General features: G+C 42.8%; 1 protein-coding gene across 2 annotated transcripts in view; it reads left to right on the forward strand.

Annotated features, from left to right (window-relative positions):
* LOC130204961 (WD repeat-containing protein 70) overlaps positions 1-21,313 on the forward strand; it is a 34,502-nt gene extending 13,189 nt beyond the window's left edge. For both annotated transcript variants that reach the window (XM_056432014.1, XM_056432015.1), the window contains exons 10-18: positions 146-320; positions 8,573-8,672; positions 9,617-9,701; positions 9,790-9,928; positions 16,389-16,489; positions 16,931-17,010; positions 18,216-18,332; positions 19,733-19,895; positions 20,601-21,313. In XM_056432014.1, coding sequence (XP_056287989.1) covers positions 146-320; positions 8,573-8,672; positions 9,617-9,701; positions 9,790-9,928; positions 16,389-16,489; positions 16,931-17,010; positions 18,216-18,332; positions 19,733-19,895; positions 20,601-20,688 — 1,048 coding nt within the window. In that variant the 3' untranslated portion in view covers positions 20,689-21,313. The remainder of the gene's footprint in view (positions 1-145; positions 321-8,572; positions 8,673-9,616; positions 9,702-9,789; positions 9,929-16,388; positions 16,490-16,930; positions 17,011-18,215; positions 18,333-19,732; positions 19,896-20,600) is intronic.
* Positions 21,314-23,379: the final 2,066 nt, after the last annotated feature.

Genomic DNA, 23,379 nt, shown 5'->3' on the forward strand with positions numbered 1-23,379 from the left:
GCTGCCTGAGGCACACCTCTATATGATTCTGATTTATTACAGTGGTGGATGGTGTTGATGACTAAATATGTTTTAAGGGATAGTATTTTATGAGGGATTCATGACAGTTGGGTGAGGATAAATTAAATGATCTGTCTGTCCGTAGCACTGTGCGCACATGGGACCTGAGCTCTGGGAAGGCGCACAAGGCTGTGTTCAAACCGCGTTCCTTCCAGGGGAAGAAGGTCGTCCCCACATGCTGCACCTACAGCCGCGATGGGAAGCTCATTGCAGCTGGCTGCCAGGATGGCACCATCCAGATCTGGGACAGAAACCTCAGCGTGAGTTTTAAACACACACACACCTCTCAATGTGCAGTGGATGTCTATTTAGTTATGGCCTTGGGTGCAGAGTCATGAGACTCGGGTCGTCCGGTCACAGGCCAGAGAGGTCAGAGTTCAGCAAGTCACTAACACTGACCAGAATTCAAAATGCCCGGTTATAAAATGCATTTTTCCAAACTGTGAGTCTTTGAAAATATGATCCAATAGCCTGTCTGAACTTAACCCTGTTTTCCCACTCATCAGGTCAGAGTCGCTCTCATATTATGTCATAAGTTGAGCAGGTATTTGGTAAAAGTTTGGACAGATAACACATTTGATCTGATGATGGCGCTAAATGCTACGGCGCCATCAAAGGGATCTATTAGTTGTTGAGATATTTCCCTCTGGGCCAAAGTGGTGGACGGGCCGTCAGGCTGACATTGCTTTCCCTCGAGCAACGCAGCTTGCATGGATAAAAATAGCTGATTATGTAACTGAATTAACTGACGTTTGATGATTGATTTGAGTTACATGAAAGTTACTGGGAGACCCAATCACAATTTCCCTCTGTACATTTCCCACTATTTGTTAATTAGGTCATTATGTGATCAGCGTGTTCTGGTCTTCAAGCTTCACATTGTTGAGGTAATCGCTGATCTTGGCCCCCAAGTAGAATTACGCTCACTTAGTCGACTGTTTTCACTTGAGATTTTTTGACAGGTCTTCACAAAAATGACTTCTATTTGGGGCTGCAGGATGCATCTTCTAGATCTTTCATTGAGGAGATCTCCTGGGTTCCTCAGATGTCGTTTCACAGACGCTGTCAGTGACACATCTGGGGTTAGTGTACGGTCAACAACAGAAGCGTGTTTCGCAGCTTACTGCTCACGTGCTCGCTCTCACACGGAGTTCACCTCCACGGTACAGATGTGAGAAGGAAAAAATAACCAGAAGAGGAGCATTCCTGTAGAACAGGGTCTGGGGGGACCTACAGTACTCACTATTCAGTATTTCCAAAGGTCACATATTGCAGGCATCATTCCAGTTAGATATTGATATTATAGGAATATTTTTGGATACTCACCTGGGAGGCATAAACACTAAAAGGCCAGAGTTTAGGACAGAAAATAAAATGAATGGAGGGCTGCACACAGATGTTACTAAATGCACTCAAAGACATCTAGTAGTCGGTCAACATACAATAAATTATGAACAGCTGCTTAACTATCTGAAAAATAAGAAGTTGTTTTTATGACCCCAATGTTTCGGGACATTTTCACTCAAATTTTTTATTGTTCCACTTCACATCTTTTCTGTACAACCCCATATGTGTACACGGTTGAATGCATGTGCTAATTCATATGAGAATAGTGATAATTAAGCTGCAGTTAGTGAGTTGGAACAGCTTGATTGGACAGAGAGACTTATCCAGATTAATCAAATGAGAAGTAGGCTACATGATAATTACTCCAACAGTCAACTTCATAATCGCACAACACTACAAATACATTATGTAGATGGAGGATTTCTATTGTAAAAAGGTTTGTGCTTCCGTGTATCTGTGTTGTATAGACTCCCCCTGCCATTGTCCCACTGGGCTGCTCCATAGCAGCAGGCTTCGAGTGATTGGGTTAAAGCTCTCCAAATTTATTACCCCTCTTTCTCCAAACTAAATATTTACCCTGCCTCCCATAGCAGCTTACAATAGTCATGTCTGTTGCCTGACCACTGGAGCCTGTCCTGTCTGAATGGCTCAAGAATTTAGTCGGTGCCCTCTGCCCTAATCAGCAACCTGTGCTGCTGACTCGAATCCAGCCACAAGCCTAAAAAGGAGTTGACCTCCCTGTGCTGCCATTGTTGCCCCCTCCCCCACTCAAACGAGGCCTATCTCTCGTATCGCTACTATTACTCATGGACAGAATATGCAGGCAGATCAATCGCAATCAATCATGTACATGGCCTTGATCTAGAGCTGAGACTGAAGAGAAGCTATTGAGGATGACACATTGTTCTCTTGAACCCTGACATGAGTTGATTGATCCTGTGATGGGAGTCAGGTAGGTCTCTTTTTAGTGGACTGCCACAGAGAGGGATCACATGCTCATTCTCTGACCAGAGGGGTCGGTGCCAGAATTGCAAGACTGCATTTAAATGGTTGCCAGGTAATGTGCACTCGGTGGAAGTTAGTGGGTTGAGGGTGCAGGCCCCAAACACAACCACAGAGACCTGGGGAATGCTATGAGGTCATTGGTGGACATGGATGTTTCTAGACTTCAAAGTGGGACCTTAGAAGATGTGTTTTTGATGAACTACTCCGTTGGGGATTGGCAACATGAGATGATATGGCAAACTTTCTCTTGCTTTCTACTTTTGCCGGTTTTATCACCCAATCATTTCTTAATTCTGAGAGAAACCAGAGCTACACAATAAGTTTTAAATCTGTTTGAATTGGATGGATTTCAACGTGCGTAAAGTTGTCATCAGTTGTTATCTTTTGTTCTTAAGCCTATCTTGATATTTATAAACTTGACTTAAGGCTCCATTAACTCCACTCAACTTGCTGTTATTATTCTAGTCACACACAGTTTATTGTCACCTGCTTAAACTGACCACCTTTACTGGCCTGGACATAATTTACTGCTACTGGCTTAATAGGACACTCCACACGGTGATGGGACTGCACAGTATCACCGTGAACTAGTAACTCTGCCAGTCATAAATGACGGGGCTGTGGATGATTAAAAAGGAGAATAACAGCAGAACTTCTTAACGTCCAATAAAAATGTTTAGAATACTGTCTCGGATCGGATAACTTGCGAGTGTAAATATACGGCCCTCATCATTGATATTTCTTCCGAGCCATCTAAAGACAGTATGATCTTAAACATTAACACCAGATCTCCCATCTTGCAGCCTCCATTGTGACTTGCCTGAGATTTTGCCACATCCTGATCTTCATTCACATACAGAGACAAAAATTCACTAAATAAGTGTAAAGAGTCACTAAAACAGATGCTTTGTATCAAGTAAATGCCGCAGTGTTCAGTGTCGTCCCCATTGCACACCCTCTGTTAACCCTGAACAAAGACTCGGGAACAACATGTACAGAATGCTTCTTCTTGCAGTTTGTGGCTGAGACCCGGAGGAATGCAGTCGCGTCAGTGAATCACACTGTCAGATTATGATGACACCCACTCCAGGGTGATCAGCTGAAAACACACGCGCCAACACGGCTTCGCGATCCCCACTTGTGGATTTCCATGAAAGATCAGAGCAGCTGCTCAGGGCTGCGGTTTGGCCACTTGATCCTCAGAGGTCAAAGTGAGATGTTACAACTGACTGCACAGTGGGCATCGGTAAGCCATTCAGGTGTGCGGTTGTAAAAGTATGGAGGTTGGGGCAAGGCAGCGCTTTGCAGTATTTGTGTAATGATACCCAGATAGTGCGGTCAGGACCAGTTGGCTCTGTGGTAGATTGTTATCATAGTCTGCCGCGGATGAAACCCAACGCTGTGTTCCTTCTGCTATGTATCAACTCCTGCTGCCGAATGGGTGTACATGTGAATTCGGGCTCTGTGTAAGCAAGCGCGTGCAAGTGCATACATGCACACATACACAATCCTTTATGAAACGGTTTACCTGCATATATCTGTGTGGGGAAAATGCTCACATTGGCTCGCGGAGTACATTTGTGACTATTATTCCCGATGCCTGTTGAGGACCGGGAGAAGGGCACCGTTGACAGAGGAAGACACGCGGCGCAAGAGAGGTTTCAAACTGTGTATGAGAATCCAGTTTCACAGGCCGGCCGTGTAGATTATCACAGGAAGCAAACCCCATGGCATCTGCCAATGCCAGCCAACATCAGGATAGTAAATAAACACTCAAGCTTTCACAGCAGCAGTAAATGCTCTTGAAATAGGCAGAGGGGTTTATGTTTGCTGTAAGCAGCTAGAATAACCACTCGCTATAAAGTTCAGAAAATGAAATCAGTCTTATTATTTTCTGCCTTGTATTTATCATCTGTTGAGCACTCTTGTGTCTGTTTTTCTTTTCATCATTTACTCCAGAGTTTAACTTTTCTTTTCCTCCTTCTGTTTGTTATTAATCGAGAATCATTTAAAAAATATGTATTTAAATGTATATATACAATTTCAGTGCAGACAAAACAGACACTGAAGACCGTATAACATAACAATGCAACATAAAAGGAGTTAAAACACAGAATGTGCAAACGGCAGATGGTGTTCTTTTAGGAGAGGAATACGCCGGATGAAAAGAGGAACATAATAACGTTGTGGTACGATTCATCAAGGGTCGAACAAGAGCTCATAACCTTTCCTACAAGTTGACCTGAGGAGACCTAAGGCGATGTTGAAAAACATGTGTTTGGAGGTTACGTTTAAGAAAAGAATAAAAAACACCTCTGCAATTTTCTTTGGAGGTATGTTAAGTAGATTTCATCACCTTCTACTCGCAGTATATTTGAGGTCTAATATCTCCTTTTACTTTTGATTCGGTGTCCTGCACCTCTCAGACACAACGTTCGTCCTCCACCCTTTTATGGTGTGCTATTGAGCTTCATGAGAGGAGATAATTACAGGAAAATAGTTCATCAGCATCCCCTCCTGTTCATAGTCCGCTGACCCCACCCAACCCATGGGTGCTACCATGCATAGACTCGAGGTTGACTCATGGTCGGTATTCGCTCCCAGTTTAATGAATGGACATGTTGAATGTTTGGAGACGCTCCCATTGTCCTTGTGCGCGTGGCGGTCGTGGTCGTTGTGATTGAAACGGGGTCCCAAGCTTTTGTTTTGAGCTCATCAAATAAAGTAGTGCCGTCTCACAGTTCAGTTGGGCGCCGAGGACCCTGAAGGCAGCAGCGTATTGTGTGTCCGACTGTTCTTAAGCCTTCCACGTTGTTCTCTCGCTGCTCTTTAGTCGGCCCGAGATGGCCCGAGGCCTCGCTGTTCCATACCTGCTGTAAGATTAGGAAATGTACTTTTCATATTAAATTGACCTTCTTTTATTTCTCACCCACGTCAATTTCCAAAGGAGCGGAATAGGAAGATAATCTAAGATAAGACATGAGGAGAATGGATTTTAGTCAAAGGTAATATTATGGGTAAAATGATGATGGGAAGCAGAAAAGTATCCCTGGAGAGACGACGGAGGCTAAATGGCCAACGCCTGAATAAGTGGAATCCATGTTATCTACAGTTCAAGGTAACAGCGTTATCTGTCTCATCCCAGTTAATAACTTCCCTCCATTTACTTACTTTGGAAGTGAAGTATGACCTCGTTTCCTTCTTGGACCATAAGGACACATCACTCATTCACCTCGCGCTCCTTTCTCTCCTGCTCCTTTCCCTAGCATTGCGCTCCACTTCTCCGTCTTATCTGTCTTCCGCACTCTGTGCTCACTTCAAATTCCTTATCCACCTCTCTGAGTCAAAAGCCTGTATTGCTGCAATTCTCTTCTCACTGATTTATTTGCATTCCGTTGACGATTCATGAAAATGTCGCCGTATAAACCAAGGTTCTGTTTGTTTGAGTGTTAGCGCGCCGACTTCCCAGACGATTGCTTCACCGCCGTCTTTTAATGATCGATCGCTCTAATCTGGCTGCACTTGGGTTAAACTCCGGCAGGGGGAAGTAGATGTGGAAGGAAGTGGAGAGAGGACACGGGCAACGAGGCATTGCAGCGGGTACTGAAACAATTAGTTGATTTGTTTGATCATTTCATTCATTCATCAATCATTATTGGCAAAATGCTGCTGCTTTACAAATGTGTGCATCAGAAGTCTTTGGATTTTAGGACTGTTGGCTGGATAAAACAATCAACTTGAAGATGTCACCGAGGGCTCTTGGGAAAATGTGCCAGACATTCTGTAGACTATATGAGTCATTGACAGTATTTTCAGGTTAATAGACAAAGAAAACAATAATTATTTACATGAATATTATCTAATGATATCTAGAGTTAACCAAATCAAAAATAATCTAAGTGCAATAATTCACGTGCACATGATAAATGTATGCACTTTAAGTTTGGCAAGCGATAAACTAATTTTAACATTGTCTTATTTGCTTTTTCACTTCTGTTCATTGTCCACATGTTGGGTTGCCGTGTACTTTTGGAGAGCTTTTCTTCTTGCTGCTCCTGTGTGTGTGTGTGTGTGTGTGTGTGAGATAGAGAGAATTGTGTGTGGTGGGGGGGGGGGGGGGGGGCAGGTTATTTTCAGCCTCGAGCTGCAGACCGTGGCACACGCACACACTTTGCGTTTTGATGAAGCAGCGAGGAGATGCGTGCACGCCTGGCCATCTTGGAACCAGCTGCTTCAACGAGACGCTCGAATGCTTCTGTTTGCAGGGGGGGGGGGGGGGGGCAACGCTGCAGTGGCTGGGATTAATTACTTTTTAATTGCGGGTATTGTAACTTCTGATTGTTTCCAAACTGTATCTAAAACTCCACCAAAAGCTTATCCTAAAACTTTTTTTAAACGACTCCTTATCATTCCCCCCCCCATAAACTACGGAGGTGAGATTCATTCCCTCCAGCTTTTGTAATCAGTCTGTTCTCGCCTCTATAGAATGACCTCAGCTGAAATGTCACCTAGCCTTCTTGGTTTTCAGTGATGCATGCTGATCCTCACAGCCAAGTTGAGGAGGATGTCTTTCTCATATACAGCAACATGCCGAGGATATAGTTGCAAGGGCAGGATTATCCACGTGATCGGCCTCACGATGGCTCGGCGTGTGGCGAGCTCTACTTTTCCGTTGTGAGCTGTCTCTACTTCACAATTACATGTACTCTTATATATTCACAGCTTCAACTCGGCATTAGTGTCGTTACCGATTTGTAATTCATTGTTTGTGTACAAGATGTCATCAAATATGGATAAATGCCCAGTTCTGGAAAATGTTCTTGTTTTGTCGTACCAACAGTCCAAAACGCCAAGATATTAATGTTACCATCACATAAATCACAAACAAAGACAAGCAGTCAGATTGACTTTAAGAAATGAAGATTAATAGTCTAAATAGGTACAGAATAATGGTATTTCAGTGTTGGATAAATACAAAATGAGGCAGTAGTTTTTCATCTGATAATTCACAAATGTCAACCTCCAAACCCCTAGTTTGTAACACAGGCTTTCTGTTAAATAAATAAATATCAAAGACCATGCCTGGATAACCCTGATCACAATACTACCGTTACATCACCAGATTACTTCATGTTTTCTCAGACTACTTTTAACGTTCACAGGCTGAGTCGTGCTCCCCATTGATAGTAGCCTGACTTTAATATGTAAAAGTGGTGCAGTTGACCGTAACTCCTTTTAGGAGTTTTTTCTTCAATCTTTTCTCTCTACTGCTGTCGCCGATGCTTCCGACACGTGGTTGTTGATGTTTCGACGTGACACTCAAAACTAGTACTTGTTACTGGCTGACCCTTGTGAAATAACACTTGTTTATGGATGGCTAATAATATGAGATGCAGATGTTCGCTTAGTGCTGCGGGTTAACGGGTCTGACGTGTGTTCGTGGGTAAAACTGCACAAAGTATGACTATTGGCATACTATTTCAGGTAGGAGAAAGGGAACATTAAAAACCTCAAACAGCCCTTAACTTGCCACGGTAAATCTGTCGTCTTGAATGTGGTGAGTACAGTGTGTAAAGTCGCTGGTATTTCATAAGTTGAAGTGGGCTTCTTAGTTGAATTTATATAGTATGGTGTTCATACAAAAAAATGGAAACCGCGTGTTGATTTGACGACATGGCGAGAGAAAAGGGTATTTTTCTTACTGTTAGTTGGCAACCTTAAAAAACACAACTGAAGCAAATCATTGGCAGTTTCATACTGGAGCACATCAGGAGATTATAAGAGCTCTTTGTAATATTGATGAGCAGCAGTGACCAAGGCAGCATGTTTATGGAAAAGGCACAGAGCAAGGGCTGCACGACTTATTCATTTTGTTCTGTAGTAGCAATCAATCATATCCGGGGTTTCTCTGTCATGTCTTTTGAGACTTGTCCGTGATCAGCTGTACATGAATACATTCTGTATTTGCTCAAGGACTTCTTTTGTCACTTATGCAGCTAAGTGAGTGAGTTCCTGTTCTCACGACCTGTGTACCAGGCTTTCACTTTCTTAAAGACCAAGCGCATCACCTGGAATGCTGAGATGGCGGCTAAAACCTGTGTTTCCTATTCATAGTCGGTCTTGTCCTCAACTATACCGATGCATTGCTTTCTCTTCTTAGGTCCATACAAAATTCCACTGTCGGCAAGCACACATCCCAGGATCAGACACGTCCTGCATCGCCTTTTCCTACGACGGCGTGACTCTCGCTTCACGTGGAGGTAAGAAAAAGACCTTCATCTCACAGTATGCTCCAAACCCCACCGCCAGCAGTTGCTCAAAGCCTCCAGTTTTAGGTCCAATACTTGCTGCTTCATCCAAAGTGATACGCAGAGGAGACGCTTCTCTCTTCCTGTGCAAAATAAAAGGAACCACCACCAACAAAACACAGACCAGATGTATACACAGAGCCACTTGAGTTCCTCCTCGGTATGTGATCCAGTCAGGAGGTTTCACAAAGACAAACCAGAATAACTGTGCATGAGTCATTCACTCAACTATACAGGACTGTCTCAGAAAATTAGAATATTGTGATAAAGTTCTTTATTTTCTGTAATGCAATTAAAAAAACAAATGTCATGCATTCTGGATTCATTACAAATCAACTGAAATATTGCAAGCCTTTTATTCTTTTAATATTGCTGATTATGGCTTACAGCTTAAGAAAACTCTAAAATCCTATCTCATAAAATTTTAATATTTCCTCAGACCAAGTAAAAAAAAGATTTATAACAGCTGAGTGTTTGTCAAGGCTCAGGAAACCCTTGCAGGTGTTTCGAGTTAATTAGACAATTCAAGTGATTTGTTTAATACCCTACTAGTATACTTTTTCATGATATTCTAATATTTAGAGATAGGATATTTGAGTTTTCTTAAGCTGTAAGCCATAATCAGCAATATTAAAAGAATAAAAGGCTTGCAATATTTCAGTTGATTTGTAATGAATCCAGAATGCATGACATTTTTGTTTTTTTAATTGCATTACAGAAAATAAAGAACTTCATCACAATATTCTAATTTTCTGAGACAGTCCTGTATATATTATGTAATGTCCATTACAAATAACTCTTACAACCTTGTTGTATAGTCAAGAAAAGGCAGCGTTTATAACTTTTTGTTAATATCTCAATTTGTCGTTAACCTGTTGTGTCCATCTATTTTCTAGGGGATGACACTCTGAAGACGTGGGATATACGTAACTTCAAGAAGCCTGTGAATGTAGCTACTGGACTTAACAACTACTTTACAATGTGAGAATTCCTAACTTTCATCGTATCTACTGTAAACTGTGTGTATTGTGTACCGATGATATTGTATGTGTCTTATTTTCTCTTTTAGGACTGACTGCTGTTTTAGTCCTGACGACAGGCTCCTTGTAACGGGGACCTCTGTGAAAAAAGACGGGGGAAACGGGAAGTTGGCTTTCTTCGACCGAGCTTCCTTTCAGAAGGTCTATGAAATAGAAGTCACCAATGCAGTAAGTCCTGCCTCAATCTCCACGACCACAACTGCTCTTATGGCAAGATTTATTTTCAACTGCTTGATATGATATTTTGGTTGGAAACCAAAATGACCCTAAATTATTTGCATAATTCATGGAAAGAAACTAAATGAATCCATAATGAAACTTAATGGAAAACCTAATTAAACCAATGTGCATGTCATAAGCAGTTTTGGCTCAACAGCCTTGAGATGATTTTATTTGATAATAGTCTCAGGCCTCATTATGACAGCCCAACAGATTTGACTGTCCTGATATGGAGATGTAATTCACTTTATATTTAACCCAGCACAGGATTATTCCAGGTCTGTTATTTGTATTTTGTGCATTTATTAAATTCTCACACATTGTAGTGTGCACCACAGGAATTCAGACACAGATCCAGATTTTAAACGTCTCCATATCCACCCCGGATGAAAGATAGACGTGGCGATGTCGTGGGGGTAAAATAACGAGGGGAGTGAAGGCAAAGGAGGAGGAGAGTTTACAAAATAGTTTGAGGCAAGCTCTGAGAAAGTGGAGTAATGTGTCTTTTCCTTATTGCAAGTCAATCCCACAAACCTTTGGCAGGAGCGCTTTTACATGGCTTTAAAGTTAAATTTGAAATAAAATTATCTCCGGACGCAATCTTCATGTTCCATCCACATGCACGACGCTGTCAAACACGTTGGCATAAGGGGCACTTTACTAATCCTGCTTTCTCAGAAATCCATTTGGTGAGGGCAGCCAGCCATAGGTGCAGAAATGAAGGGCAGAGGTGCCGCCTTCAGTCGAAAACCTATTTTTTTTTAATGCATGGCGTCCTGCTCCTCCCCTGTCTCTCCTGTTCAACAGATTTAGCTCTGTGTATCTGTAGTCATAACACTGAGGTCTGACAGAGGCTAATGGCTTCTAGCTTGGTCTCCCTGGCTAAGACGTGACACTTTTAAATCAGCCGCGGACTGAACGTGTTGGGGAGAAGGACAGAGACCAAAGCTGTGTTTGTGTGTCGCAGCATCCCTCGGCCCTGCCAGCCAGCTGCTGGTAGCTTACAAACCTTGGCACCGCACTGACACTAAGTGCACACCCCGCTGCACAGTTGCACCAACTGAGAGGACGGGAGGGTGCACTGTGTTTTAGCTGACCCATTTCATCTGAGATTTTAACTTAAATTGAATAAATCATTTTAATCTATTGTAATTTCATTCAGCTACATACGATTTTAAAGTTATATAGGATGTAAATGTATATAAAAGGATAACTGTTGAACTCAAAGTTGTCTGTGAGCTCGTCTGCAGTTGGAATAGGTAGATAGATAGATACTTTATTAATCCCCAAGGGGAAATTTGTCGTAGCAGTAGCAGCACCAATAAACCAAACACACATGAATAAAAAATAAAATATAAAAACAGGGATGAAAGATATAGAAGCATACAAAGCAAAATATAAAATAAAATATATATGTATATATACAACATATATACATACACAATACTAATGACAATTAAACTAAATATAAAAACACCAAATATAGACAGTGTGCAAAATGCAAAGTGTGTGTATGTGTGTAGTGCAAATGAAATGTGTGAATAAGTAATTATGTTAAAGTTCTGTGTGTACTTGAATGACTAAAAGCGCTAAGAAAAGCACCTTTAGCTATAATATATTCACTGTCGGTCAGTCCCGTGGTTTATCTTCATTCGGGAGGAACAACAACAAGAATCTGTCTCTGCAAGTGTTTCTCAAAATTAAAACCACATGTTCTCGACTCTGTCGACGCCGCTGCCGCTCTGCCTGTCCTCCAATCAGAGTGCACATGACTTTTGAATGTTCAGTATTAATGGTGTCACCGAACGACAGGAGGAGGTGTTATTAATCTGCACAACATGTTCCGTGTGAAGGTCTGACTTTTAGATCACACAGTGGTCAGCATCACATGTTCAGTAGTTGTAACATTTGCAAGAACTTCCCTGTGGTGATAATATCGCGACAGGCAGCTTAAAGAAAGACCTCCGACACTTTGGGTCCAAGAGTCTGTAAAGAACTTAACAGCACTCTTTCTTTGCGTCACTCCATGGACGTTTTATCTTTTCTTTCTTTGCACTAAAGAGGGTAAACAGGTTTCCATTGGCCTTCCACTCGTTCCACCATCTACCATTGCAAGAAAACCGAAAGCTTCAGCTCACTTTCACTGGAAGGAGAGCAGAACCTCTTCCTGTCTGCTCATTACATCACACGTCATTTGGCTGACGCTTTTATCCAAAAGCGACTTACAATAAGTTCATTTAACCACGAGTACAAACTCCAGACTAACAAGAATCAAGAAAGTAACATTTCTTCACAAGTTGCTCGCTCTCCGGACTGAAGACAATAAATCCTGGCCGGTAACACATAAAACATTGCTGTCTAGAAACGATACAGGCTGCCAATCGCCTTGCCAATAGTTTTATTTGTTCTCTCAAAATGTATATGGCAATGATTTGAATACTTGAATAAGTCTTTGTTCCTCAAAGGAACTTCAGCTATGTAGTTTATGGAAATATCCCCTGGAAGCCATTTACTTGTATATGAGGGCAGGAAACTGCTCAAATGCCCTTTAATTGGTTTTGTGTACATACAATCTTTGATACGTGCATCAGCATGTCCATTTCCATGTCCACATGGGGGGCCTCAGAGAAAGTACATGTTGTGGTGGAGAATCTTTCTATTTCTTGATGAAAACATAGTACGTCGTCGTTAATGTTAATTATCATCACTCTACAAAGGTGATCAATGACCTTAACATAGCATATAGACATGGTGTTGGCATGTTGTCCTTACTGGTCATTAAATGTTAACATAAAGCGGTTGAAAGAAGAACGTACGGGAAACATTTTAGGAGAAATGTTTAGAGCCACTAGATCGCCCAGACGGCATTGAGACACATTTTTGGGATTAATTAAGTATTTTACTGTACGTTCAAATTTTAATATTTTTCATGAAATTCATGGGGGCGACTGTGGATCAGTGGGTAGCAGGTCCGTCTTTCAATCGGGGAGTTGGCGGTTCCATCCCCGCCCTAGTCGATGTGTCCTTGAGCAAGACACTTAACCCTGAATTGCCCGCTGTATGAATGTAACATGATTGTAAGTCACTTTGGATAAAATCGTCAGCTAAATGACGCATAATCCAATGTAATCCAAAAGTCATCCCCTGGATTCATCCCCTCTGATCTGAATTCTATACTTCGAGTAAAGCCTTTTCTTTGGCTTTATGTGCCACTGAGCAACTTCCATAGGTATGGATGGGGCGCCGGTGCTGTGTCCGGTTCTCTTTACACATGCATGCGCCGACTCACTGACCATTACTGTATATATGAAGTGTATCTCCACCCATGCCAATTGGTATCGGAAGCTTTTCCCCCCATTTCTCAAATCTAAATGTGATGCAGAGAAATGCAGTTTTGCAGCAGATCAGTTATTTCTGGTTGACGTGCACTCGGTGAACCTGATGAATGTGCTATTTACTATGTTTACATCTGCTGTCTGCTTCTCGGATGGCCCGAGAATTTAAGTGCAGTCTTTATAAAGTGGCGTACCAGCTCGGCGAGAGAAAGGAAGGGCCACCAATCATTTCTAACTAAACAGTCTACATAACCCCAGACCTGGATTCTGGGGTATGCCTGGGAGCAGAGGCTGTTTTAGGTCCATGTGGTAAATACTTCAGACACTTGTTAGATTATCTTAGTTCATCAAAAGGGGCAGAAACCAGGTGAGACCAAGCTGACTATCAAAGGAGTAAGTTATTGGCTGGATTTCAAATAAAACTTAAACCAGCAGCACTCATGCACTTTCTGTCCATGTGTGCTCAGAGTTGTGTGTGCTGTATGAATGTTTTCACATTTCAGATTGATTGTACTGTATCTGGATGTCTGTACATTGCAAATCCGGTGAGAACCGTAGTCGCATCTTTGTCCCTCATTTCACTATCGTTATGTGATGCCTCTGAAGATACTTTAGAAAAAGTGGAAAGCTGCACCGATTTGAGGCACAAGATTGTCATGTGTGCCATTAATTACCTTATTAAATGTATTGGGTAATGAGCAGATTTGATTGATCGATATTACGTTCTGTTTCTTAGTCGCTGTCATTTATCACATCGTATATACTCAACTCAATTTTATGTTTGTTGAACGTGTTGATGCCTGATATTCAGGTTGACTTACCAATGTAAGATTCAGGAGTGCAGCTTAAGAATCATTGATTAGCCCCGTTTATGACGGGTGTGTGAGCGGAATGGGACACCAACCATCTCATGCTTGGTAGCTCTTCTTAACCGATGAGCTGCTCCGGTGCCACGCTCTTCAGGGAGGCCTCTAGCATGAGAGGCCTTTCATTCTCCGTAAGACCGGGCAAGCTTGAGAGTTAGAAGTGAGGCCTTCTTGTGCGTCTTACCCAAGTAAATCTCGCATGGTGTAAACGCCAGGTGTTTCAGGAAGGCAGTTCATACTCTTTCCAGATTTTTCTCTGACATGAGGCGCTAAGTCTCCAGTTCTTCTTTCTCCTTCAGAATTCCATCGCCCTTCGTCGCTGAGCTCGTCAGAAGCGTCGCACATGTGGATCCACTCATCGTCGACTAAACAAGGAACACAGCTGAGACGGTTGCGTCCCATTAGCGCTGCAGAGCTTTATTTCATAATCATCGTACGTATCGGGCGAGTGGCTGTTGTCTTATTTCTCCCTAATTTGACGTAGGTATGTTAATCTGACGGGACGTAGAAGGCTGCTACTGGAGAGCTGATTAAAGTTTCCTCCTTCATGATGTGATGTAATTCTGTGGACGTGAAGCGTAAACAGTGGTTCTGAGAGTATAAACACGCTGCTCTGGATATCTAGAAAGGAGTTTTGCTGTTGGACTGAGCTGTGCTCCGCTTGGCTTCTCAGTGGATCCAGCTTGATTGTTTCTCTGCTGACAGAATGAATTGATTTGCTTTGAACAGATCGTTTTATTTGAACTCGGCGGGGCTGCCGTTACCTGGCTGTGATGTGTTTTGGTGTTACTGCCTGATTCGGGTCGTGCTATGTTGTGTTATGCCACGTGAATTCTTCGAGCTTTGGCCGTACCTGCCGAGTGTAGCCAAAATCCCATGAGACATTTACATTGAAGCACATCCACAGGGGGTGGACACCATTTGATGGGCGCATGCGTGATCATAACGAGTGTTGAGCGTTCTACGGGAGCATCTGCCTCCGGACCAAGACAGCAGATTTTCACAGTTCTGGATTATTTGTTTATTTAACCGTTTTTAAAGGATAACGCAGGGCAAACATATTTGTTTGTGCTTATTAAGTCATTTATTCCAATTATTTATTTATTTATTTACATGTTATCGTCTACCTCCCGGTGTATTAATTGAATATGTGAGATTAATGTTAAGCGCATCCTGTTTCAAGCATTTTCCAGATCTTTCTATCAATTGCAGCCGACTCATGTCATGATCTGGTTGAGCAGATTAACCGTCACCTGTCCCCTGAGCTACACACCACCGAGCAGGTGGTCCGACAGTGTAGATGCGGAACGTAAAAGGTTTGTGTCAAATCTAAGCACATCGGGAGTGAATTTAAGAGTCTTAATTCTGTTGCATACTATCAAGAAATATATTGGAACGTGAGTATTGGTTGGACGCATCGTTTTATATCCTCACTTAACGTTGTGCGTCATGGTTCTTATATTGTAATATTAATGTTAAATCCTCGTGTGTGTGTGTGTGTGTGTGTGTGTGTTAAAGACTCCTTCCCATGGTATCCTGGTGGGAAGCTGGGCGCTAAGCAGCTTTCACTGTCACAGAATCTGGATGTCGTAGTCGTATGTCTTCCACATAAAGAAAAGCGCTCTCTAAAAACAATTCTATGCAACTACAGGACACGCACATCAAGTAAATATAAATGGACGTACTTGAACACGAGTCGTCACCAGAGGTTCTGATGGTTGAATATCGTGTGAGGCACTTCTGCAGGGAGTCCAGCTCACATATCACAGAATGAACAGGGGGCTTCATCACTGTCCAGCAACTGTGTGTGCATTTCTCTCTCTCTCTGCTTCTTTTACTCTCTGTCTCTACATCTCTCTCTCACATACACACACCTCTGGATATACGTGGTCGCGGTTGCCTCTTGGCACTGGGCCATCTGTCACACACAGACTGAGGGATACAGCCCTCATCCCAGCAACCAAATATAGTCAAGTAGAGCAGCAGAGCACGCTGGGACTGATCCCCGCTGTACCGCAACCAACCTGGGTCACACATTCGTAGTACTTAAGACAATAGAATATATATTGTGTTAACAGAGAAGCAGAGACGTTGTTACAAATAAGAAAGTATTTTGCTGTCTTACAGTAGGACCTCCTTTCCTCACACGAATTTCCTTCAGCTACTGAACTAAAACCCCTCTAAACACTTTGTTTCTGTCTATTCCAGAGCGTCGTCCGCTGTCTGTGGCACCCAAAGCTTAACCAGATAATGGTGGGAACTTCAAATGGACTGGTCAAGGTCTACTATGACCCTGTTAAAAGCCACAGGTACGCCTGATGTTGTTTTACCTTGTCGTATTGCCAACAATAGAAAGACACTAAAAACAACAATGCATTGATCCTTATTGTCTGTGTGGCCACAGCCTGAAATACCTTGCTGCCATGGCATATAATTATATATACTGATGCAATAGTTAACATGTGTTCATTCAACACAGTGTACAGATGAGCATGCAAGTTCATCATCGGTCTGCGTGTCTCTGTTAGTCAAACCAAATACCGTAATGGAGTTATGTATTGTTGTAAAATATGTCTGTCAGTATGTCTCTATTATGCATCTCGGTGGTTGTTTTTGACAACACTTAAACTCACACAGACGTGTGAATATTGTGACTTCATGTGAATGAAATGAGGCCGTCGACTTGATTTCTTGTTTTCTATATGATACGTTCGAAGAGCCTAATTTCTAACCAACGGGCTCTTTTCCAGAGGGGCCAAGCTGTGTGTCGTGAAGAGTCAGCGGAAAGAGAGACAAGCAGAGACGCTAACGCAAGATTACATCATCACACGTAAGTTCTCTCACCGCCGTTTCAACTCTCACAATCTGCCACGCGGCGGCCATGCAGTCACGCCAGGGACGGCCACCTCTGCTTGCGTGATCGCCAGCTGGTCCACACCACACACACGCACACACACACAGACACACACACACCACCCCCTACCTGTCATCCTGTCATATCTCCAACACACGAGGCTGTCATCTCTTTAGTGCGTGCCTCCTGCTCCTTTGCCCCCACAGTAAAGTCATGAGCAGGCGCGAGCTGCTGACACGTCATCCCTGATTGGCTGCTAAAACCCAATTCAGACGCCGTTTATTGTTTGGGCTGCCGCAGCCTCTTCAGATGCATCATGTGATTTCATTGCCGTGCCAACAGGGTGTGAAATAGCCAGGCATTTGACTGCCACGACCAGCGAGTGACGCACTTAATGCCCCGGCACTGGAAAATTAGAGGGGACAGGAAGCAAGTGATGGCCCATTGAGAAAAGCGAGGGAATCTGTTAACAGTAACCTTCTTGCTTAATGTAGCGTGGAGGAGAAGAATTAACACTGAGCAGCGACGGGGCTCCTGAATGGAAAATCACTTTCTCTAGCCCTTTGCTAAAGTGTCTCTTTGTAACCCCTGAGGATAAGAGCAGAGCATACACTGACTTTACACAAACACAAATGCTGGCTCTCTCTCTCTCTCTCTCTCTCGCTTTTCTCTCACGCACGCACACCGTGTCTCTCTTTCTCACACACCTTTTTGAGAACACTCGTTCTCACTCACTCACGCACATGTTCACTCACACACTCGTGGACGTAAGTGCTCGGGGCCTTTTATTGTGATGGTGTTCACAAAAGTGTGAAGAGTGGCCGAGCGATCGTCTCAGTCTAAACACGGGGGCCTTAATGAATATGTTGGTGTGCGCGACGGCAGAAAGAGTACACAAGAGAGGCGATCGTGCCAGAGCTCAACAGGTGCGTGTGTATTTTTTGCGTCAATGCTGCGCGCCTCCTGCGTAGTAGTGGGTGACATTGTGTTTTTACATCGGTTGTATTAAAAACTCTCCGCTTTGCATTCTGCCTTTTTTATTTAGCAACGTAGCACTTTACATGAGCTACACACACACACACACCGCACATATTGCCAGGTGCCCCGTCTGCCTCTGTGTTATGCGATCTTGCAGTTACCTAAGCAACTTGATTATCTTTGTTTACCCTGTGCGTCCGCAGCTCATGCCTTACCCATGTTCAGAGAGGCCCGGCAGCGGAGTACACGGAAACAGCTCGAGAAGGACCGGCTCGACCCAAAGAAGTCCAACAAGCCCGAGCCTCCTGTGTCCGGGCCAGGTGAAGTGCAGGTTTCATTTGTTTTTTTGGGGGCTTTTATTAGTGCAAAACATAAAACTCACAGATTAGACAAAATAACATGAAAATAGACAAACAGGAAAGGCGTGCACAATAAGTGTCCCTGGAAGACCAAGCATAAAGCCCATGAGCAAAACCAAAAACACTCAATAAACCCGGCCATTTGAATTCGAGTATAGTAACGAGGTTCAGCTCTGTGACGAGTCATGTTCTGAACGGGATGGTTACTTGATTCTGTTTGAGGCAGATGTACAAATCCACAGTTGATGATGTGTTCGGTGTTATGCAATCCGGCTGAAGTCGAGAGCTGTAACCACTGCTCCCACTTGGCCTCTCAAAGATTCATTGTAGCCTGCTGTTGACTCACATATTTTTTTTTTTAACTGCTGGGTGATGAGGCGTTGAACTTTCTCCCAGAAAGGACCCGTGGTCAACCTGTTGTGACCTTAATAGACACTTTGACCAGCGCGACGCCGTCATGGCGACAGTTTGAGCTTAGTTCTGATTCTTTTGTCACTTTTACTCTTATTCCTTCAGAACGTTGTAATGCAAAGCAATCTAATTGGTCCGCAGCGCAATACAGTTCAAATGTTTTATTTTTCTCATATTTAGACTTTTTTTTTAAACAGGGGTTGGGAAACTTTTGCCAACTAGAACCACCAAACAAGCAGCCCAATAAGACCAATACAATGATTTGAAGTTGTTGACATGTATAATAATATTTTGTGTGGATTGGGGGAAACTTTATTTACTCCAAAAAGCTTTTTCATAAGTTTGTTTAGTAAAGAAAGCATTACAACATGTCGAGTCAATGGTTGAGAGAAAGACCGAAAAATAACTAGCCTGCAAATGAAAATGTGGAATTTAAAAATAAGGTTAACTACAGGCTGTCTTTATATTGTTTATCCTTTGTGTGAAATGACTTTGCACAAGTGGAAGATAATGTTTGGCGGTTGGCTGGATGCTTACAAGCAAAGGGAGAAGGTGCCCCAAACAACCGTACGGCCCGACTCTAGCAGGGAATCCATGTGCGTTTGATTATGGGAATACACACATGCATGTGCGACTCCTGTTCTTGATCTTTTAAGACGACCATAAGCAGCTCATTTTCCCCCCTAAAACCTGCATTCGCTGCAGTCGTATCCGTCCAACAGCACAGAAGTGATGCAACTCCCACGAAGATCAGATTTGCTTCCACGCACTACTTTCTGGAGCGAGAACGCAACGTTACAAAACAGAATAAAAACCAAAACTATGATTGTGATAATATGTCAACGAATACATTTTTTGCATCTGTAAGTTTGTAAAATGGTGTGTCATAGTGTAGTTACAGTGTTGCGGTATTACATGTTTAATATGATATTGATTGTGTGTCCCGGCAGGTCGAGGAGGAAGAGTGGCAGCTCACGGTGGCACGCTGTCTTCATTTATCGTGAAGAACATTGCTTTAGATAAAACGGATGACAGTAACCCTCGACAGGCAATCTTACGCCACGCCAAGGAAGCTTCAGAGAACCCTTACTGGATCGCCCCAGCATACACGCAGTAAGAAACCCGTACTCCCTCCGTATGAATCATTGACACCGTCCTGTTGTTGGTGTCTTCTCATTCTGCGTTGGCTCTTGTTAGCAGACGTTGTCAGATGAGCACTGGGAGTGCTGCGTACTCTCCTGAGATAGTACTCGGGGTTTCTTCCTACCGGCGCGACACGTAAATGTTTAAAGAGTTGTGCAGTTGTACAGGGACACACTTTACACTGCAGAAAAGAGTAATGGGCAACTTTAGATCGCTATCGGACCGCGACATAAACGTCTACCGGAGCTTTGAGCCAAAATGAACAGATTATGTCACGTAATGCAAGGAAACGATCTCAAGTTAAAACAATAATATACTAGTGATATACATTATAGAAGACAGATCTGATAGTGCATCACTTTAGCCTGCAGAGCTCTCTCAATGAGTAATAGTCACTCTTTGATTTGCTGGGAGGAACCGCCTGTAGAGGAAGGTCTAGTTTTGTTTTAGTTTAGTCTCCAGCGCCATGTAACCGTTACATCTGCAGCCTGGACTTCCTTAAGCCTCAGTTGGCCAGCATGGAAGGGATAATGTATCCTAATTACTCACATTCTAATATTAAACTCCTTCAACAATGTCCAGCTCTGTTATCTGGGTGTCTACATTTCCACTGCATTGCTTTTCTCTGAAGTTGTCTGTAAAGAGCTGTGAAGTAATTCTTGCGTTTCCCTTCAGCACCCAGCCGGTGCCTTTGTTTGCAGAGGAATCGGATGATGACGAGGAAGCTGAAAAGGAACCAGAGTGGAAGAAACGCAAGATCTGAGGTGCCTCAACAGCAGCTCATTTTGTATGGAATAGCAGGCGGAGTGGGCTTGTGTTTGTATATATGTATCACCGTCACCCAGAGGTGTCAGGATCAATCCCAAAACACCGAGTTACTGTCAGAAACTGCTGCGAGGCATCAGTTATGTCCCGACATGTAACACTCTGTCCTCCCTCTCGTAATGTTTGCATATTTATGGGCGTGCTTCTGTGTTCAGGGGTAGCTCATGGATGTGCATTTGTTTTTTTTGGTGTACAAGAATAATATAGTTTTTCTTCACTTTGCAATTCCTCAACCTCTGGAAGAACGTGGCTTTTTATGTCTGTTTTGATATGTACTTTATATTCATAATTTCAATTGTCCTCTCCTCCCACAGCTCTAGTTTGCTAATGCCTCATAAGTTGTCTCCACATTGTGTTCATCAGCTGTGAAGAACAGTTTGCTAGTTTGTAAGTAAATTGCAAAGAAGTACACCATTTTTTTTTTTTAAGTGGTGCCGTTTTATTTGATGTGACGCAATCTGCGAATTTAAATCCAGCTCAAAACCTATACAAAGCCATTTGTAATCTCTTGTCAAAAAGTGATATATTTTACCCAAATTAAAGTCATACTTCTGTTTTTACAAGCTGATCAAAGAAATTATTCCGCCAGATATGTTTTGTTTTTTACGAGGCACATCCGTCAGATATCCAGTTCATCCAGTTTGAGCCAAAGCAGCATTTTGACTCACTGGTTCAAACGTTTTATACGACTACACACCGCTACGGTGTCACATGGGTAAGCTTTGCTGCAACTGCTGCATTTTCTTTATGAATATATTAGGAATCATTATTCAAATTTTAAATATTCTTAATAATGTCTCGGTACGCTTGGTAGATTTTTCTGTAGTTTTTAACTATCTCACAATCTTTGTCACCAAATTCATAGAGAGGAAGACTATGAGATGCAACCTTAATTTCTAATTTTCTCAAACAAATACTCTCAAAAGTAAATATTGAACTCGTACATCGTATTTCTAGGCTCTCCAATTGCTTTCACGCCTTCATTTTAAATATTAAACGTGGGTGTGGCTGCAAACAAACCGTACGTCTTTATGACATCCATAAAAAGCTGTACTGTTCGGCATGCCTCAAACCTATAATTTCTCTTTGAATGATCTGAACAGTGTCTAAAGATGTTTCAACTGACGGAGAAAACCACAATATCCAGATTTAATGAAACCCGTTTTGTGTTTTCTTCATCCATCCCTCTGGAGTGCCTCCTCCTCCGATAACTAACAACATTTTTTTCAGTCGAACTAGTTTGTAACGAGAGACATTTTAGTCACATGGTCGACTTCACGGTATGCATTGGATATCGTTTCTACTGGTGAAACTGTGGAGGACTCTTTAATTTCTAGCTAACCAATGACCCCAGCAGACAATCTAACGTCTCAGTGTCTTGGCAAACTTCCTGTTGCCATAAAAATGAATACGAGACAGAAATACCAGGACAAGAAATATGGAAGGACTAAAACAAAGAGTGATGTTTTTAAGAGCAACTAAAGTGGCGAGCTGAGAGAAGATGTGCTTCATGGGGGGGGGGGGGGGGGGCTGACGTCAAGCTCTACTTGACAAAAAGCGTTCTCAACCCTCAGCGAGAGGCCGCTGACTGATTCACTCCACGGGGACAAGAGGAGCTGAAACCGAAGCCTCCAGGTGCGGCCGTTTAAAGGCCCGTCAGAGGGTCTCTTCATCCGAGTTTACAAACACATTCCCACTCGCAACACCTGCTGTTTTATACCTCCGATACAGAGAAGCGGAACGTGAGATCTTTGCTGCTCAAAGCATCAAAATGTGCGAAAACAACTCTACCTCGGATAGTTTTATTTAAAATATTCCACAGAACTCGTTGTGACTAGTTTCCATTGGCCATCTCTCTACCCAAGAAATAGTCCCACAGAAAACGTTCTTTTGTGGCCACAAGCCGTCACCAATCACCGTCGGGCCTCATGCACGTTGGATAAAATCACATTTTACTTGACGAGAACAAACGCATAGGACACGGGACCCGGTCGTGTGGACTAAAGGATGAGGCTGGTGATATTCTATATCTTCTTAATTGACAAATATTCACTCTTCTTGTGGTTCTGTTTTTGGTCTCAACTAACACTAAGCTGGACCTGTTCTCTGATGCTGACAACAGATACTTCTGAAAACGATGCTCCGGGAGGCCGTTCAACGTGACCGAGACAAGAATAAAAACCATTATGAGCTGAGTTTGGTTGATAATTTTCCGTGTTTGGTTGTCACTACGAGCGACCCCTTCTACACACACATGGTCAGTGGTTCCATTATTAATATAAAATGACTGATGGGAGCATGTTTAATTATTTGGCCAAAAGTACAAAAACTAAAAAAACATTTAAACCACTGATTTACGGTCAGTATTCAGAGGCTCCACATTTTGAGGAAATTAACCTGTGAAGCTCGAGACTTTACGACAAGACTCGACTTGGACTAAACATCTCTTGTATGACTTCCACTGTATACACACCTTGAGCCCCCGCTTAATGACTCTGTTTGTCCTGCTGCCATCTTCTCATCAGCATCTCCAGAGCTTCTTTGCACGTGGAAACATTCTTGGGCGCCTTGATTTACAGCTCGGCGGCGCTTTACGGCGAGCTCTTGTTTACTGCACGACCCTGGGCTC

The sequence above is a fragment of the Pseudoliparis swirei genome, chromosome 15 (genome assembly GCF_029220125.1).
Source record: "Pseudoliparis swirei isolate HS2019 ecotype Mariana Trench chromosome 15, NWPU_hadal_v1, whole genome shotgun sequence".
Lineage (NCBI taxonomy): Eukaryota > Metazoa > Chordata > Actinopteri > Perciformes > Liparidae > Pseudoliparis > Pseudoliparis swirei.